The sequence below is a fragment of the Phyllopteryx taeniolatus genome, chromosome 14 (assembly GCF_024500385.1).
Source record: "Phyllopteryx taeniolatus isolate TA_2022b chromosome 14, UOR_Ptae_1.2, whole genome shotgun sequence".
In the NCBI taxonomy this organism is placed as follows: Eukaryota; Metazoa; Chordata; class Actinopteri; order Syngnathiformes; family Syngnathidae; genus Phyllopteryx; species Phyllopteryx taeniolatus.
In genome coordinates this window covers 15,701,671-15,721,353 of record NC_084515.1, presented here as the reverse complement: position 1 = coordinate 15,721,353, position 19,683 = coordinate 15,701,671, and the positions used below count along the sequence as shown (strand labels likewise).

At 42.3% G+C, this 19,683-nt stretch overlaps 2 protein-coding genes across 7 annotated transcripts in view; one reads left to right on the top strand and one right to left on the bottom strand.

Moving 5' to 3' along the window:
- spidr (scaffold protein involved in DNA repair) overlaps positions 1-19,683 on the bottom strand; it is a 49,157-nt gene that overhangs the window by 391 nt on the left and 29,083 nt on the right. For 4 of the 6 annotated variants that reach the window (XM_061796370.1, XM_061796375.1, XM_061796373.1 and 1 more), the window contains 10 exons: positions 16,371-16,529; positions 13,153-13,243; positions 12,429-12,557; positions 12,280-12,339; positions 10,949-11,147; positions 9,286-9,429; positions 7,820-7,913; positions 7,639-7,753; positions 4,752-4,811; positions 3,004-3,130 (listed from right to left, as the gene is read on the bottom strand). In XM_061796370.1, the coding sequence (XP_061652354.1) occupies positions 3,011-3,130; positions 4,752-4,811; positions 7,639-7,753; positions 7,820-7,913; positions 9,286-9,429; positions 10,949-11,147; positions 12,280-12,339; positions 12,429-12,557; positions 13,153-13,243; positions 16,371-16,529 (1,171 nt within the window). In that variant the 3' untranslated portion in view covers positions 3,004-3,010. Of the gene's footprint in view, positions 1-3,003; positions 3,131-4,751; positions 4,812-7,638; positions 7,754-7,819; positions 7,914-9,285; positions 9,430-10,948; positions 11,148-12,279; positions 12,340-12,428; positions 12,558-13,152; positions 13,244-16,370; positions 16,530-19,683 lie in introns of those variants that run through there. The other 2 variants (XM_061796369.1, XM_061796371.1) reach the window with 2 other exon arrangements.
- Positions 1,374-2,695, top strand: cebpd (CCAAT enhancer binding protein delta). The gene has a single exon (XM_061796379.1). It carries the CDS (start codon positions 1,493-1,495, stop codon positions 2,339-2,341), a length of 849 nt encoding a protein of 282 aa, XP_061652363.1. The 5' UTR covers positions 1,374-1,492; the 3' UTR covers positions 2,342-2,695.

Genomic DNA, 19,683 nt, shown 5'->3' with positions numbered 1-19,683 from the left:
ATTATTTAACAGGCTTATGTCGTAGCTTATACTTGGACTTGAATTTTGCCATTGATAATTACTAGATAACCTCCGCTAATAACTGACATGGTTCATTTCCCCCCCCCCCCCCGTTTTCATGTCCTGCTATTTTTTTTTTGGTCTGTGGAATTAAGTAAATAAAACGAGGCACTTAAACGGAAGGACGGGAGTTTGGACGTTTAAATAGGAGTTTTTTAAAATTAAATCTATGGCGTCATTCATTTTGCAAGAATGATCATTAACCACTGGGTGGCGCAATTTCCATATTAGACTCCACACACCTAACCCTAACCCTAACACTCGTGCTTGGGTCAATATTATTACACGTTGGTTTTGAAACATGTTTAACTAAGATGACTTCCCGACATACGACACTTCGAGGTTACGAACGGCGCCCGGCGTAAGAATGCGGGGTCACGCGGCACAAGATGACACGCTCAGTTACCGCACTCCAAGCCCCGACTACTAGAATAGTAGTGATTTTTCACAGTGATTTTTGGCCCAATCGGGCCAAAGGAGCATTTGACTCCCTTGCACTCAAAGTCAGACAATGAAGGGTCCATTTTCAGATGGGTGTGTAATCGTGTAAATGTAATGTATCTGTGCACTAATTTGACAATCTGCTGCCTCTCACAGGTCAGTCTCGGTACTACGACTACGAGACGATTATCTGGGTTGGAACGGGTGTGTGGTGTGCTGTGCTGGTCATCTGGAGTACACCACACACGATAAACAGTCAACAATTTGTACATCTCTGTAGTGCCATTATAACTGCATTGCTTTAGCGGTGTCACTCTGCATCATATGCACAATTCATTTTCTTCACTATTACTGCACTATTGCACATTTTATATTTGTAATGACTGTATTTGTGTATTCCTTGAACGTTTTTAATATAACTTGCCCCCCCCCCCCCCCCCCAAAAAAAAAGAGAACTCATATGAGGAGTATCTCATATTTGAAAAAAAATTGGTATGAGTGTACCCTCCTTTGGATAGCGGGGTCGTCTATAGTGATTTTAAACTAGTAATAGTTGTTTTAAACTATGAATCCATGTCTGTCAATGGTGTCCTGCGGTGGACTAATGCTCAACCACCAGCAGCAACACTCATCTTGATCCGAAACTTCGCAGCAGTATGTAAACAACTCAGAGAGCCATTCATGTTGTCGTAGTAAAAAAAAAAAAAAAAAAAAAAAAAAAAAAAGAACGAAAAGAACAGACACGCCCCCTGTTCCCTTCGAATGGGAAGTTACCGGAGACCACGTGACCCCGCTCCCAACTTGACTGGCCCGTCGGGGGGAGGTTGTGCGTGACGTCACCCGAGAACGATACAAAACAGTGCGCCAAAGTTAGCGACGAGTCAGAAGCGTCCACTTGACAAGGCGTCGAAAAAAAAAAACCGTCCTGACAGTCAGCGATCGGGGAATCCGGAGCAGCAAAGCAACTCGCGTGGACGAGCCAGCAGAGTTCATGTGTGACATATACAGCCTGGACCCCCACGGCGTGTCTCCACCATGCAACATGAGTTGGGCAATGGAGCCCGCTAACTTCTACGAGAGCGCCAAGCTCGGCGCTCCGCTGCCCGGGCCGTGCAAGCCGGCCGTCCGGGCCGAGGAGGGGGCCACCATGGCCGAGCTCACCGCTCCGGCCATGTACGACGACGAGAGCGCCATCGACTTCAGCCAGTACATCGAGTCCATGACGTCCGTGCCCAACCTGGAGCTTTGCAACGACGAGCTCTTCCTCGACCTCTTCAACACGGTCAAGCAGGAGAAGGCGGAGCTGTACGCCGCGCAGGCGTCGGCGCCGCCGGTCTGCGCGGCCCCCTACGCCGCGGAGCGGAGGTCGGACTCGGCGGTGCCGGACAAGGGTCCGTTCGGGGCGCCCATCAAGCAGGAGTCCGACTGGAGCGACAGCGACATGTCGTCGTCGCTGCCGTGTCAGATCGAAACCTGCGCGCAGACCTCCGTCAGCCTCCCCACGGGGCAGCCCACGCCGCCCACCACGCCGGAGCCCGTCTCGGCCAAGGGCTCGCCGCGCAAGTCCGGCCGAGACAAGTCGAAGAAGGCGGTGGACAGGTTCAGCGTGGAGTACCGACAGCGGCGGGAGAGGAATAACATCGCCGTGCGGAAAAGCAGGGACAAGGCCAAGATGCGCAACTTTGAGATGCAGCAGAAGCTGATCGAGCTGAGCTCCGAGAACGACAGACTGCACAAAACCATCGAGCAGCTCACCCGGGAGCTCGGCGGCCTCCGAGAGTTCTTCAAGCAGATGCCCGGAGCCTCCTTTGCGGGGAGCGCCATCGCGGAGGGTCGGTGACCAAGTGACGCCTCCGCCCCTTCTTTTTAGAACAAACTTTTTTTTTTTTTGGAAGACATACCTCAGAGACATTTTGTTCTTTACCATCTGTACCAGATGTATTTTAAGCTTACCATAATGGCACTGGAAAATATATGATGATGACGTTGCCATATTTTTTTGTGGGATTTATTGTTGTCTCTTTGTATTAAATTATTTTACCACTGCATTTACATGATGTTATGCATACCTGCCATGGTACATGTTTTATAATTCCAGACTTTGTATAAGAGCCAGAGCATGATCTTTTTACTATAGTTTGTATGAATCATTTTGTTTATGGATGCTATAATAATAAAACAAGCTGTAAAGGTGCACACTGGTCTGTGTCCTAGTGAAATATCAGTAGTAACACAACTTTATTTTTCAAATATTATTATTATTATTTTTTTTAAATAAACGCGGGACAAGTGAAACGCAATGAAAAAGCGCTCATTCGAGCACGTGGGCGGCTTTGACAGGACGTCCGCCATTGGTCCACACTGGGCCTGTCAACCGCCACACAAACACCACCTCGTCTTCCTGCTGCAGCGTGCTCGCCTCATGCAGTCACCGAGAGGCCTACAAAAGGGGCCAAACTAGAACCTCCCCCCCCCCCCACACCCACCCCCACCCCAAAAAAAAAAAACCTCAGAGGTTGATTTCTTCCAAGCTGATCCACAGCAAAGGTCTCATGGTGACCACGCGGACGTAAAGCGTGAGGGGCCCCACTTCTTTCCCCAGCACGCTGGACACCGCGTACTCCGGACACTGAAAACACAAACACACACTAAAATTGCTTGGTATTATACACTAGGAATTTTAATTCTCTCAGTCCACTGACATCATTCACATTAGGAAACTAAAGACCTCCCCCCTAGACATAGATGCCTCGCCCTGACAGTGTTCATCTGACAGATTTCCTCAAACAGTGGACAATCCGACAATTGGCGCCATGCCGCAACTAGTTGCTGGGTGCGTCACCCGCTTTAAACAAACACCTCTCTTTTCTCACGAGTAAAATAAATCAATAAAAATAAGTGGTAGAAACAGATGCGTTTGTACAAATAAAGACCCAGCCCCGCGCAGACATATAGCGAACCCCCACATAGTCCCTTTTGGGTATTCCTGATTTCACCGATTTGCAGATTTTTGGGTGTAACCTCTCCTCAGCTATTTGTGGAAAAACTCGCCAATTCGTGATTTACTGTAATGTACCAAAAACCTAGCTGTACGCTCAACCAAACCTCCGCGGAGGATTCATCCAATCACAAATCTAACAGTAGCCATGTTAGATTTGTGATTGACCGCCCGCGGGAGAGGGACACCGGTACATAACGGCGGCGCCGTGTCTGCTTGGGATCGCGACAGTTTTGCCAAACAAGGACTAAACACGGCATCAAAACCAGTGCAATACGTAACAACACTCAGCGGTACATCACTAAACCTATCTATGACCGCTAGTTCCGGTTGTCACTGTGTCACTCCAGCGGTTTAGGGTCTAGGGAAGGCAAGGCAGCTTTATTTATATCGCGCATTTCACACACAAGGTACTGTAACTCAATGTGCTTTACATCATTACAAGGTACAACATTTAAAAGCCGTTACAAACAAAGAACTAGCACAGAAATAAAAGAATGTCTTCCTAACATTTTTTTGAAAGAACATACAGTGCAAGTCAAAGATTGAAAAAATTGATTTTAAAATGCTTCAGTCAATAAACAACTCAAGCGCTAAATGCTACGTCTGCCCAACCGCCGCCCCAAGACCTTCGGCACCATCAATGTACGCTAACTCCTGTGCTTTGCTGTGCGGTCAAATGTTCATTGCTTTAAACCAGAATGCGTAATTAATCATCATCATCACCATCATCCGACTTGTTGACGTGTACGTGCAGGTACTGTATATTGTGTATCTGTGTGCTTAGCTGTGGGCTTTTTACTGTATTTCGAAGGGTACAGTAATGTTTGTAACACTATCTATCTATCTATCTATCATGCAGTGCACAATTAGTCGCTGAATGTGTAATCCACTTAAGGAAAATAAAGACCATATATCGTGAAAACATGTATCCTGTTCCTGCAAGTAGACAAGATGTTGTTGGTCAAAGTTACTATAAAACAAAAATACTTACTGCGTCCCACTACATTAACTATTCCCAAAAGATTCTACCAATTGCATAACTATCACAAAGGCAGTGAACACTTGCATATATCAGCAATAGACTATAACAACCCGGGGATTAGATCAGTTTTATCGCCAGATGTGACTTTACACAAGATCAATGCGGTACAATCAGAGCGGCCGCCTCAGCCCAGTGTTATGTAACAGTGTACAGTAAAAAAAAAAAAAAAAAAAAAACAAAGAAGAAGAAGAAGAAAAAAAAACCTACCGCCGTTGTACGCTCCAGCACGTCCGTGTCAAGAAGGGACATGATTGTATTTTGCTGCAGCTGTGAAGTGGTGAGGGGTGGGGGGGGATAAAGGTGTGTTGACATGAATATTGCTAATAATCCTTTTAGCGCTCCAAATTAAAACTAATGACTCACCTCTAATGTGCACCAGATGCTGAGTGACACATTGACCCCAAGTTTAAATAACATATACGTATGCTTATCAGCAGAGAGAGCACTGATGGTTTAATCCGTTTGCAAGACTGATTAGAAAGTTACACAATAACAAGATACTGTACATACATGATACACACTTAAAACATGTTTGGATGTTTTTCTACAGAATCCCAAATATTGTCAACTACTAAAGTTTAATGGATTAGCTTTTGTGACCTCACAAATATAGTAGATGCACAAACTAACACTGAAAGGCCTTTCGTTTATTACAGAGGATGCCTTTATTCATACATATGTATTTACAGAAATTAATATAATGAATATATTAATTATAATTAATTTAAGATTGATATAACTAATATATATATATATATATTACACACACACACACATACATACACAGTGGGTACGGAAAGTTTTCAGACCCCCTTAAATGTTTCACTCTTTGTTATATTGCAGCCATTTGTTAAAATTATTTAAGTTACATTTTTCCACATTAATGGACACACAGCACCCCATATTGACAGGAAAAAAAATGGCATTGTTGAAATCTTTGCTAATTTATGAAAAAAACCCAAAAAACTGAAATATAAGCCACAAGTATTCAGACCCTTTGCTCAGTATTTAGTAGAAGCACCCTTTTGAGCTAATACAGCCATGAGCCTTTTGGGGAATGATGTAACAAGTTTTTCACACCTGGATTTGGGGATCCTCTGCCATTCCACCTTGCAGATCCTGTCCAGTTCTGTCAGGTTGGATGGTGAACGTTGGTGGGCAGCCATTTTCAGGTCTTTCCAGAGATGAAGTCAGGGCTCTGGCTGGGCCATTCAAAAACATTTTTAGCTGTGTGCTTAGGGTCATTGTCTTTTTTGAAGGTGAACCTTCGCCCATGTCTGAGGTTCTGAGCCATCTGGAGAAGGTTTTGGTCCAGGATATCCCTGTACTTGACCGCATTCATCTTTTCTTCGATTGCAACCAGTCTCCCTGTCCCTGCAGCTGAAAAACACACCCACAGCATGATGCTGCCACCACCATGCTTCACTGTTGGGACTGTATTGGACAGGTGATGAGCAGTGCCTGGTTTTCTCCACACATGCCACTTAGAAGTAAGGCCAACAATTTCTATCTTGGTCTCATCAGACCAGAGAATCTTATTTCTCACCATCTTGGAATCCTTCAGGTGTTTTTTAGCAAACTCCATGCGGGCATTCATGTGTCTTGCACTGAGGAGAAGCTTTCGTCGGGCCACTCTGGCATAAAAGCCCCGACTGGTGGAGGGCTGCAGAGATGGTTGACTTTCTAGAACCTTCTCCCATCTCCCGACAGCATCTTTGGAGCTCAGTCACAGTGATCTTTGGGTTCTTCTTTACCGCTCTCATCAAGGCTCTTCACCCCGATTGCTCAGTTTGGCCGGACGGCCAGCTCTAGGAAGGATTCTGATCGTCCCAAACGTCTTCCATTTCAGGATTATGGAGGCCACTGTTCTCTTAGGAACCTTAAGTGCAGCAGAAATCATTTTGTAACCTTGGCCAGATCTGTGCCTTGCCACAATTATGACTCTGAGCTCTTCAGGCAGTTCCTTTGACCTCATGATTCTCATTTGCTCTGACATGCTGCACTGTGAGTTGTAAGGTCTTCTATAGACAGGGGTGTGGCTTTCCTAATCAAGTCCAATCAGTCTAATCAAACACAGCTGGACTCCAATGAAGGTGTCGAACTATTTTGAGGATGATCAGAAGAAATGGACAGCACCCGAGTTAAATATAGGAGTGTCACAGCAAAGGGTCTGAATACTTATGGCTGTGTGATATTTCAGTTTTTCTTTTCTAATAAATCTGCAAAAATGTCAACAATTCCGTTTGTTTTCTGTCAATATGGGGTGCCGTGTGTACATTAATGAGGGAAAAAATGAACTTAAATGATTTAAAAAAAATGGCTGCAATATAACAAATAGTGAAAAATTTAAGGGGGTCTGAAAACTTTCCGTACTCACTGTGTGCGTATATATATATATATACACACACATACACACACATACACTTTTTCAGGGTAGCTTCAGCTTAAAGGAAAGCACATTTAAGAGTTTTTATAGTAAATTCTATTTTATTTTTGTAATGGTCCGTGTGTCATTGTTAATCCTTTTTAACAGATGATTAACTTTCATGTTTAAGTATACTTTGGGTCCTTTTTTTTTTTTTTTTTTTTTCAAATGTCTTGATACATAAAGAGAAACATAAAATGACGAATGAATGAATGAAGAATCTTTTAAAACACCGCAACTGTCAATTTTGTCAATTGTGCTTGCAGTGAGATACTGTCACCAAGTCGTGTTTTCCAGGTATTCCTCAAATCAGTAAGGGTTTCATGTCTGTCCGTCAAAAAAGCAAGACCAAAAGCAAAATACACTTGGTGATTAACACCTGGTGTTAATCTTGAGATTCTCATTCACAGAATGCAATGTAAAGCTCCACATTTTAATTCACCGGAGACCGTTTACCCGCTTTGGTTTGCAACAGAATTCTAATGGGCTCAACATTTAACGCTTTAGGGATCTGAATTTTCTCACAATTTGCTGACGTCACATGTGGAGATGGTGTGAAGTTTGTCTGACTTTTGAGGCATGTTTTTTTTTTTTTTTTTCACATGAACTTTAAATTATAAAACTTCTGGGGATTTGCGGAACTACAGTAAACAAATCAAGAACACTCACCTTAACCTTTAGCGTGCAATTTTGTAAAGAAGCAGAGCTCAGGAAGACTTCCATTTGCACTTTGGTGATTGGCTTGTCCACCGTCGACTTGCATGAGACACAGTTGAAACTCAAACTGTGACGAAAACAAATGAGTCAACAACAATAGCCACGAGGCTACTCTCTCATCTTGGAAACTTACCCTGACGGCGGTATTAGTTCTAATTTGTGGCTTCCACAGCGGCTGCACACGGGCCAAGAGTAAGACGTGCTCTCATCCACGCCAACAATCACACCTGCGAGCGTAAAACGCGAAGCGGCTTGCATAAACATTTTGTTAAGATCGAACAGTCGTCGTTAGCTGATGTGTCAGTATCTGAATTCATTGTTTATTTTTCTGACAAATGAATCACCAAATTTTACAAAAGCGTGTAAAATGGATTTTATTAGCTAACCTTACCCAGTAGCTCCTGCCGGTACCAATTTGACCGATGGACACAAAATTGGGTGGCTATGTCTGTCATAACAGGATGCAGACAATAGTTGAATAGGAAGTAAACCATTTTCGTTCGGCACAGCCATTTTGGACCAATTCTAGGGCTTGTACTTTTTGATGAACTCCTACTAACGAATTTGTCCCAATGAGCCCCAATTTGAACCAGGTGTCCAAGACAAATGGGCAACGCAAAATTGCAAAAAGTTTTTATGCCCTTGCCATTTAATATGGGCGGTGCATGGCGTCAAAATCTGATGATCGAGTTTGTTTGTGTTTGTTTTGCTGATCCACACAAAAATGGGGGGGACATGTCTATCTAAACTTGGATGCACACAAAAACAAGTCACAAGGACCCATGCCTAAAATTAACTAGGAAGTCTGCCATTTTGGTTCGAAGCAGCCCTTTTTGGGCAAATTCTAGGACTCGTACTCCTACTCTGAATATGCGCAAATGAGCTTTAAATAGAAGCAGGAATCCTTGACAAATGGGCAATTGTCATTTTGAGGCTTTGCCATGAAAATGGGTGCAAGGGCCTGGTCATTACTGCTTACGGCTTTATTTTTTTTAAAATAATTTGAGATTGAAATGAGATATAAAGCAGAAACACCTCGGACTCCTCACACACACACACACACGCAAAAACAAGTACGCCGCCTTAAATAAGAAACTGATAAGTTCTAGCACATTCTGGGCCCGGGCCTTTTCTCCACTCATAATTTCCACCAGATACTATTCACACTTGAGCGCAAAAGATAATGTTGTATTTATTTTCTCGGCCACCTGAGCAAACATGTGCGGACAGAAGACGCGAGAGGGGTCGCGGGTGTGCACTTTGCCCCTCCACTGTGACACGCACAAGTCGACAGATGCAGATTATAATCTCATTTCAAATGTTTTTTTTTCTTTTACAAACCACATTTGCACAGTTGGAAGGAATCAAAGAAAGCAAACACTTTTCACTGATGGCTTGGCAGTCACGCTACCGAGGCAAATTAGACGTGTTAGTGTTGGTTTCTAGCAAACATGTATTGGCCCTTAAAGGGAGGACAGAGCACTGAAAAAAATGAACATTTGAAGTGTTTTTATTGAATCAAACACAAAGACCTTGACTGACCAGCATTCTTTATCTCTGAGAGAGTTACCTTAATGGTGCAGAGTGGGTGGGACTGACCTGTGAGAGTGCACAGCGAGTTGGGTGTGACCTCTTCACCGAGTGGATCCAGTCTTGCAGGTCGGGCCGGGGGCTCGTGCGCCAAGCGAGAGACTGCGGAGTCCGCAACTTCAATGATGGAATGTTCCATGCACAACAGGACACCTAGGATGCATTCAAATAATAATACAACACGTTACAATGGAAATGTCCTCAAAATGTGGACGCTAAAAAAAACTTTGCTTCTGTATACACTCGCAGGCCACTTCATCAGACCTTGACAATCCAATGAGATGCAATACAGGAGCTGTATAAAAACAAAATCTTAAGAGGCAAATCATTTAACATGATATTGATTGTGATAGACTGGGTTTGAATCTAAATTGTCCATAGGTTTGACTGTGAATGGTTGTTTGTCTTTATGTGCCCTGGACTGGCCCTGATTTGTGACCACCAGTCCAAGGTGTAACCAACCACACTGTTTTTCGTCAAATAGTTATTTCCATTTTATTTTAAATGCCGGTTTCACTTGACAAGCGTTGTTAAAAAAATGCATATTATTTGATTGACGCATCATTTGTGTTGGTAAAAAAATTGACAGATGAACGCCTCCTGCCAAACACAGCCTCCCCGGTCACCGTATGAGGAAAGAAATGCTGTATTAGAAATAGAGGTAAGTTGTTGCTGCTGTTTAACACCAATGCAAACTACAAATAACAATTAAAAAACATTGTTAAATGACTACCGCTCCAGCGTAAAGCTTGAGCAGGTGTAGATCATGTTGTGGCCAATGAGTGTTAGGAGAATCTCTCACGCAACACAGAGCAAGAGCAGTCACATGGTTTAATTTTTAGCAATACATTCTCTTTTTCCATCTTGTAGTAAAAGTGTAACATGTAAGTGGAAACATAAACACATAAAGCGGATTGGTCACCTCGCCATGATTGCAGTCGTCATGATGATTTTTTTGGGAAAAAATAATGATAATAAAATAGCCCTGCATACACAATCTTCAGCACCAAATAGTGCATGAAAACCTTAAAACATCCGTATTTCTGCAAATAGTGGGCGGGGATGAGCACTTAACTGCAGATGGCTGGGAGGCCTTTATTTGTACAAATGCATTTGTAAAATATATTCAACAATTTTAAAGAAAAGTGGATATTAAATCAATGACAAAGGATTGTGGAGGAAAAATAATTGAAGGATACTGGGTGGAACAAAGTCACATAGCTCACCGAAACAATCATGGACACAGACAACACTGTGGAGCGACTACATGCCAAAGAGTACTGAAGGACAAACTTTAATACTACGCAAGAACTTGTGGTAAGACTCAACACTTTAATTCATCGAAGAGACTGTTTACATGCCTCCATTGGTAGTGCTGTTTTTGGTGAGCAACAGAGTTCAAATGGGCTTTTTTTCCTTTTTGGGAAACCTACGATTATTTTAGGGGAGCTGAAGATCACTTTTAGGGGGGCTAAGAGAACACTTTTTCCGGGGGGCTTCAGTCCGCCTAAAATAGGCCTTGCGACGCCACTGCAATAAGGCCAGTGTAAATTCAGTGTTAGAGAAACAGCCACTATTTGAGGGAATATGGTAGGTCTAATAACAACAACAACCTGGTAATGTACAAACTACTAGTAGCTAGCAGTGAAAAGAACACTTGATGAAGCACTACCGTTTTTCTTGATGGCATCTGTGAATGACAAGTGGCACACAGCGGGGTCATTCAGTACTTTTAGGACGCAGGAAGTGAGCGCACAGGAGTTATTCACATGCATTGCCACCGTTCGCCTGCAGGGCCTGTCAGGCGAGCCGTCCTGCAGGCTCTGGTCTGTCAGCACCAGCCAAACCTCACCTTGACCTATATCGCTCCTCTGAGGACAGAAAAAAGATGCAAATATTCACAGTGTAACCTAGAAAGCAAAGCGCTAAAAGGGAAATATTAGGTAATCTTAGCTCTTCCATTTATTCTGTAATTGCTTCAAATCTATGGGATGATTCACTTATCCAGTTAAACACACAGCGGAACTTTGCCGCTGCAGCCACATTCACGTCTAATCAGCACAAAGTCCACCTGCGGCTGCTATCTCATCTTGGTCAAAGTTTAAAGGTTTGGCCAGTCAATAGCAGAGAACGGCCGAGCCTCGAGTACTTTATCACATGCTGTTATACGAGCGCTTTTCTCAACGTCCCAGGCCAATCTTATCAGTTTGGAGGTGAACTATGATCAGAAACGGTCGTGTGAGCCACTTCTGGCAACCTACTTATTTTAAATCCTCTTAAATTGCCCTGCTGCAAGCGGCAATGAACGGGTCCTCGCACCCCCTTTTTCATGGAGAATCCTCAAAATGATCATCAATTCACAATTTAATCTGTCTAGGAAACTTGTTGAATGGGGCTCATTTGAGCAAATTCCCAAGTCGAAGTTTTGGAAATTGCCCAACATGGCTCCTTCAAAGGGGTCACTGATGGTGTAGTGGTCCACTCGCCTGACTTTGGTGCGGGCAGCGTGGGTTCAATTCCCGCTCAGTGACGGTGTGAATGTGAGTGCGAATGGTTGTCCGTGTCTGTATGTGCCCTGCGACTGACTGGCGACCAGTTCATTGTGTAGTCGGCCTTTTGCCCGAAGGCAGCTGGGATAGGCTCCAGCGCCCCTTGACCCTAACCAGGTAAGCGGTGTTGAAAATGGATGGATGGATGGCTGCTTTAAACCAAAATGGTTGACTTCCTGTTCAATTTTGGACAAGGAACCTAGAGAATTCTTTGTGCGTCCTGTTATGACAGACATATCCATCTAATTGTGTGTTAGTGAGTTGTTGTATTTTTATCTTTCCATGAGTGAGTTTTGGGGGCTCATGTTGGGGATCCCTAAAATACACATATTTTCATCAGGAGATGCACTAGCAAATCTTGTTGAGTTTTTAGGCATGTTGTGGTGCACCCTAAAATACAAGTGATTCGTCAGAACAATAACAACATTCCAAGAGAAAAACCAAAAAAGCGTACCTGTATTCTCTTGTAAATAACAGTGGCACTAAAACTACAGCAATCTGTTTTGTGGTCACTCTGCAAGTGAAGAAAAAAATTTGTTTGAGTCTTTTAACGATTGAGCGACTGCGTTTTTCACATTTCCGCGAGCATAAAAAGCAGCTCACCCGCAGTACGTCTCGCAACGTTTGCTCTGTGGACGGAAGGTACAGCGGGGAAACGCTCGGACCTTCTTGCACGGGTTCAACGGAGTTCTCCTGACCTGACAGCAGGTAGCAGAAGCTCGGAGGACGCCTCTAGGATGAAAACAAGACGATGATGATGAGCTTCTTTGAAAAACAAGCACAGGAAAACAGTTCAAAATGTTGCAAATTCAGCTTAATTTCGGATTTTCTCAGGGCTCTGCTGGTTGCCCGGCAACCATACAGCAATGACTAACTTCAAAGTACTCACAGCATTCAAACGAGTCACGTTTAAATAATATGTTTTAAACTGAAATTATCTGACCATAGTCAAGAAATGTTTTCAGCAACATTTTATCATTCTATCATCTGTCACACAAGCATAAAAATAAGCGGCATAGTTTAAAAAATACCATATAAACATATGGCACACAGTAGCGCAACATCAACGATAGCATCAACAGCTAGCAGGCTACACCAAGGTATTCCCATTCAATGCTTCAAAACACATTGGAGCATCCCAATGGTGACGTAACTAATGTACTTAATAGCTCTATGTTTGCAGTTAGCAACCCCATACATGCGTCCTCGATTTGCTGCCTTGATGTCTTCTTTTCACCAATCCAGCATGGTCTATGCACACAGTTTGCTGTTGCATTGGTTTTTGCAGGTGTACCTAATAACGTGTCCAGCGAGGGTTGGAACTTACACTGGGCATGCTTGGTGCGTTCCCATGGCACTCGAGGGGGGGCCTCAGCGGGGGCCACAGACTGTCTATCAAGCTGAAAAGACTGGAGCGCCTGAGAGTAAGACAGGATGTAAAGTAAGGAGAGAAAATAGGGTGGGGTAGATGGTGGCGGGGGGGAGGGTGAGTTGGGTGGGGATTTGTTGCTGAATAAAGGACTTCAGTGGAACTTTGGCAAGCAGTTTCACTTCCACTGAAGTCCAAGGAAGGCAGTGCATTCTCAACTGCTCATATATGCGTTCTGCTGACTATACTGCAGATCGTTAGTGTTGCTGGTGTTTATTTCATTCTCAACTGCTCATATATGCGTTCTGCTGATCGTTTTCAATGCTGGTCACATTCACATATGAATACATAGTATGTATAACTTATGTACTTGTGCTGCCACAAATACTGCTGCTTTCATTATGCTCACCCTCATGGCCTGAAGTACAAAGACAATTTTTCATTTGATAATGTTATTATTATTATTATTATTGATGTTATTAAGGACCACAAGAGTAGCCCACTGGCCTGATTTAAAAATAGCTCACTAGGGATGGGACATTGTGATTTCCTAGGAATGTTGTAGAAGTGATCATTTGAAAATGTAAACGGAGAAACTTATAAAAATAAAGTGTTGCATAGTGATATTGCTCCATACCTTGTTAAATCATTGCCAAGAATTATTGTGAGAAATTATTAACACATTCAGTGTCTGCACATTGATTTATATAAATATAAATAATAACACGTAATTAAAGGTAATTTGAGTAAAATTGTTATTTCAGAAGTGTGCATCAAACTGCATTATTTAGTACCAAAGTAGCGCTCAGTCTCAAAAAGGTTAGTGACATCTGTTGTTTTCAATTCTTGGGGGAAAAAAAACATTTGACCATTTAACATGTACACACATTGAGCATCATTAACACCAATCACTTGTTCCTGTTACAATGATAGATGTCTGTCAGATGTCTGTAACTAGAAAATCCAACTTGGAATGTATTGTTTTTAAATGTTGTTGTATAAGTTGTCAAAAACACCGGGAGAAACACGTCTGGTCATAACCACATTTAAATGCATTGTAATGGGTTTAATATTACTGAAATTTGATTAGCAATGCCTTAAAGGACTCTGTTACAGCAAAAAATGTGAGTTGTAGGCCTAAAACAGTTAACGAAATGACATGATATATTTGTATCGGTTTATTAGTCTTAATCTCCCAAATGACAGACAACTCATGCTTGGACATGCGCCATGCTATCAAACCACAACTTGAAAGAAGTGTCGGAAAAAAACAAAAAAAACAAAACACCGTCATGAGTTGACAGTGCTCATTCATCTGTGTGCTGTGCCGTCTTATCAGCGACTTAGTCAGCCTTGTAATCACAGGCTTCTTTGTATGGAACTGGTTCTGCAGCCCATTCGAGTCCAGTGAGACTGCTTGAGAATGAGTAACAACGCATGCAGCCACACTTGTCAGGTTCATCTTGAGGTAATTTGGAGTTTTGCTTGTTAACGAGTATCCTTTTCCACATTCGTTTCAACGCACTGAAAACCCAGCTGGCTATGAACTGGCTCGACTTATTTTTTTTTTGGTTTGTTTTTTTTAAACGTGACACACGTCTTACAACACTTGACAGATATTCCAAGGGGGAAAGAAATACTGCTCCGTCCACGACGGCAACATGAGTAAGCCGCATTGCTAGCATCTGTGCCAAAGAGGCCTCGTGGATGCCATTTACGAGGTCTCGTGCTTGACATTTGGACAAAATACATAAGTACATAAGTTTTCTCAAAAAATAAGAATATGGTAGAAAAGTTTATTTATTTCAGTATTTCAAGTCACACAATGAAACTCAACCTCAAACAAATGTATTAAATACAGGAAAATAATTTTCAGGAGGCTAACCTCTACCTAATTTCTGTATTTAAAATAATTTAAATTGTTATTTTATGTATTCAAATTTCCCCTCACATGACATTAAAAACTAAAGGAGAAAGAGTCTTACAGTCTTGTGGCCCCCAAATTTTGGAATCCACTTCGATCTTTAAAAGCAGTTAAAACACTTTTGTTTGGGCACAGATTCCAGGAAGACTATTTATCTTGATTTAGAATTGTTTTTGTAGCAACTGTAAAATGTAACATTTCTGTATTTTACATTTGTGTGACTGCATTGTAACTATGTGAGGCACTTTGTGAGTCCTCCCTGTGAAATGTCCCATAGCAATAACACTGATGTAGTACTTAATTCCACAACTAAATAAGACAAACTAGCATCCGCACTCACATTCAGACCTAGGGAAAATTTAGAGTCTGCAACGACTAGAAGAACACCTAACAACTAGCCTAACAACTCCATACAGGAAAGCCGGAACCAAAATCCAAACAGTGAGGCAGACGTGCTAACCAATAGTAAACTATGCTGCCTGACTTTGGATCAGATTAATGGAACTTCATGGGAAAATGTTTTTTTTCTTTTTTTTTTTTTTTTCTAAAGGGTGTTGGACCTTGCAGGTTTCACTCTATTTTTATTTATACTTGACGATCGAGTTATATTCAAGGAGGCTGCTAGAGCGAGTTACTTGGAATTCATAATTCCAACGAATTGAATCAAAACAGTTCCTCGAAGATAATTGAAAGCTTCATTTAACCAAGGCACCGCCAAGTTTTTCCACTGTAGCTGACAACATGGCTCATGTGTTAGCACTGAAGATGGGCTCATCAATCATTGACCACCTCGAGGAACTTTATTGGCCGAGGACGTAAACACATCCCGCCGGCCCGCCGTCAAATGCTCTCGTTTCAGTTCTTCTAACTGCTGCTAATCTGGGACTCTGACCATGGTGGCTCACAAGGGACTCGTGAGTGTGCAGCCTCAGTATCATCTTACATGTAAACACAGAAGCAAGGCCGGCAGGGCAACGTAACAACTTTCATGAGAGCTGCAGACTGTCAGCGAGGGGGATGTACAGCATCTCACATAGGATGTTGAAGTCATTGATGTGACAAATTGAGATTCAAGAAGCCCTCCTCCTCAGTGCTCTACGAGCCTCGGCTATCTGAGTCATTTCATCTTTTCTCAGAGAGATAGCCGATTGAGATAAGATAAGACGCCAAAAAGCTCAATTAAAACCCCAAGTAAGGGGCTTAACGTTATGTTGATGTTCACCTGCAATCAACAAAGCCAGGTGGGTCTCACCTTTCTCGGGTGACACGCTGCACCACCTTAAGGCCTCGGAGCACGCAGGTCAGCCCGCGCCACGCCCGGCAGTACTGGCGAAAGTCATCCCGGCAGGCCAGCAGGTGCAGCTGCACCACGCTGAACATCCCAAAGCTGTCCTGGACCAGCACACAAAGCCTGGGAACAAAAAGCATCACACGCACCTTAATTCCACCCGCTTTGTTTGGGTTATTTTTTTGTTTTGTTACAAGAATAAAGCTGCAGTCATTGCGGGAATTAAGTCATAATATTTTGAGAAAAAAGCTCTGAGATGTGAATATTACACACATTAAATACAGTATAGTAATGTTGTGGTTAATTCACATAATATTCAAGCTTTTATACTATTTTCTAACTTTATGACTTTTCTTAAAAAAAAAATAAAATTCACAAGACTACAAAATATGCAAACGCCTTATTTAGACACAGATGCATTACCAGCATTAAGCTGCAATTTACAAGAAAAAAAGTACAGGAATAAAGATGTAATTTATGTAATTAGTCTTCATATTACACAAATGAATTCTTTATTTTTAAAAAGTAATATGATAAAGTAATAAGAAAAAACTAAAATGTGAATTAAGTGGTAATATTACACTTTCTTCATGTAATATGACAACAACCTTTCACATTAAGTTGTATTTCTTCCTGAAAATATTATATTCCAAGAATTAAGTTACAATTTTAGTGACAGAATGTGTAAACCTCCACACAAATGTCAGTACAAGTATTTTCATGTTGCAACTTTAATATAATAAAATTTGTAAAATTACAAATGAATTGCTTATTCATTACTTACTCCTAATGCTATGACTCAATTTAGGAGCTTGTGTGATAAAAATGTGAAAAATGCAGTTTTCTGCCCTCTAGGCCTTTTATCAATATTGCATTAAAAGACTCGTACTTTTCAATGTGGTCAACTTAAAGTTGGTGCATGTGCAGACGTCTTAACAGTACTCTTATTATATTGCAATTCGTTGCATGGTGCTAAACCAGGTTTCATTCCTAGAATGACAGACCACAAAAAATCCAAGTAAATCAGTATAAATGCAGCGGAAAAGGTGTCACGGTGACACTGTGTTTATGCTGGTGCCCGGTTTGACAGGCTGCCGCTGACAGAAAGGAACTTTGGCCTAAAAACACACAAGCCTAAGTGCTGTGTATTCATGAGCTGCAACCGCAACAGGCCCTTGGTATCTATCTCTGGCAGTCAAGTCCAGACACAGGCCTGCCGCACCAGCTCGCAGGAGTAAACAGTGGAGGTTAAATCCCCTGCTGAGATGAGCGAGGGAATGGGAGGAGGCGGGAGAAGAACACTGGAAAAAAGGGAGGGAGGACTGTCAGAGCGCTGGTCATGTATGTGCATGCTTGCGAAAAAAAATTCCAGGGAGAGAAAGTTTAGAGATGGTTTTCAACCACCTGATTGGTACTATAAATGTACATGTTGGTAAACATGAGGTTGGCTCTGTGTTTGTTGATCTAGAAATAGATGTCAAAATAACATTCTCTACATGACTTGTCATGCTGGACGCCAGCATTCTAACCAAGGTTATTCCCAATTGTTTGCATTAATGCTTAATGCCAATTCATCGGAGAAAAAAAAACAACATATGGATTGACTTGTGGCTCCGTGCAGAGTGAACAGATCCCACCCAGTCTGGGATTCATTTTCGAAAATGTGTCACTAAGAGAACATGGTACACACCACACACACACACACACACACACACCACAAGCGTCACACATCAGGATCATTTCTGGTCATTCCAAAACATTAAAAATACTTTTACCAGTCAGAAACTGATACATATATATATATATATATATATATATATATTTTTTTTTGTAGTGGTCAAGCAAAACAGAACATTTTGTTCATCATAAAACAATTGCTAAACTAATGTTTATTGCGGACATATTACGGAAAATTGACTAAGCGCTTGGCTACAAATAGCTGGGTCTCTGGAGCGGCTGGCCACCCATGAAGTGTGAAATTAAAACGAGTAAATCTATTGGGATCCTTCCTATTTCTGAAAATGATTAAGCCATTTTGCAAGTCAGCCACACTGTTATTTAATAATGAGGCTCAATTACATAACTGCTCACACAATGAGCTTCTCCGCCCATGATATGATCAGCCAGGCTGAGCTTCTTTCAAGCAACACCAGTCAGACCGCCAGACTACACTGAATGAAACACTATTTTTCACAGGCAAAAACACCTACATCCCCATGGTTGTGACACCCCAGCTACCATGTCAAAGCCAAACGGTAAGCAGAGCTGCATTGACTTTCGTTGGCTGTACAGAATAGTATCAGCTAACGGTGTTACCTTCCGATAAGTGTCACATATTTGATTGCTTGAGAAAGTTGTCAACATGGTCACGTAAGGGGTATCAGTGTTTGGTGATGTGTCCATGCAGCGTAGACCGTACACTGTAGAGTATGAAGTGCTGCCTCCATCAGTGAAAATGTTTTTATTGTCTTGACAGGCACTTGCCTTACTCCACATACTCTGGTCTCTGCTTCCCCAAGTAGACGTCACTCTACTCGCAAGGCTCCGCCCCTGGCCATGATGGTAATGAAAGCCAAAGTCACCATTGGCCCAGCAGTCTAAGGGGTGGGGTACATGGTCGCTCACGTCCATGAAACAGGCCCAGTGCTTAAACACAGGCTAATTTCAGAGAGACAAGTACCACCATGTGTAACATGTGCTATCATTCTTGATCCTTGGGGTATTTTTACATGTTTTTAAGACACTTGGGAAGGAAGTTGAGCTACAGCCACACAGACAAACTAATACAACTAACCCTGAAAATAGTACTTCAGAACATTCAAAGAGAGATCAATATCTAAGAGAAACAACAATTAATTGATTGTTAACTTTCCCCACAATCAATCAACAACCGCTGACTGGGATACACAGTGTTCTTCTTGTTTTATAAATGGCGACGACTTATTGATGCTTATCACAATTTTCTTCTTCGCCATCACTGCTGCCCTTCTGTGATGGCATCGCAAAAACACCCACAAAAAGAAGCCAAAGCAAAAGCAAAATACACTTGCCAAGTTAAGCTATAGCCACGCAGACAGGCCAACAGGACGACTCCTGGAAACAGGAGTCCAGAACATCCAAAGAGAGAGGAATATTTCAAAACAACATTTGATCGATTTTATAAAGTTATCGTTACACTTTTGCCCTTCTTTGGTGGCGTCACTTTGGGGGGGTCAATCCTTTAGCTCTCACGAGATCAGTCTTGTGGGATGTTGTCACACCTGAGGAAAATTTGACC

What these genes read in the sequence shown, in the direction of transcription:
- cebpd (XM_061796379.1), top strand. Translation starts at nt 1,493, where the DNA reads ATGTGTGACATATACAGCCTGGACCCCCACGGCGTGTCTCCACCATGC.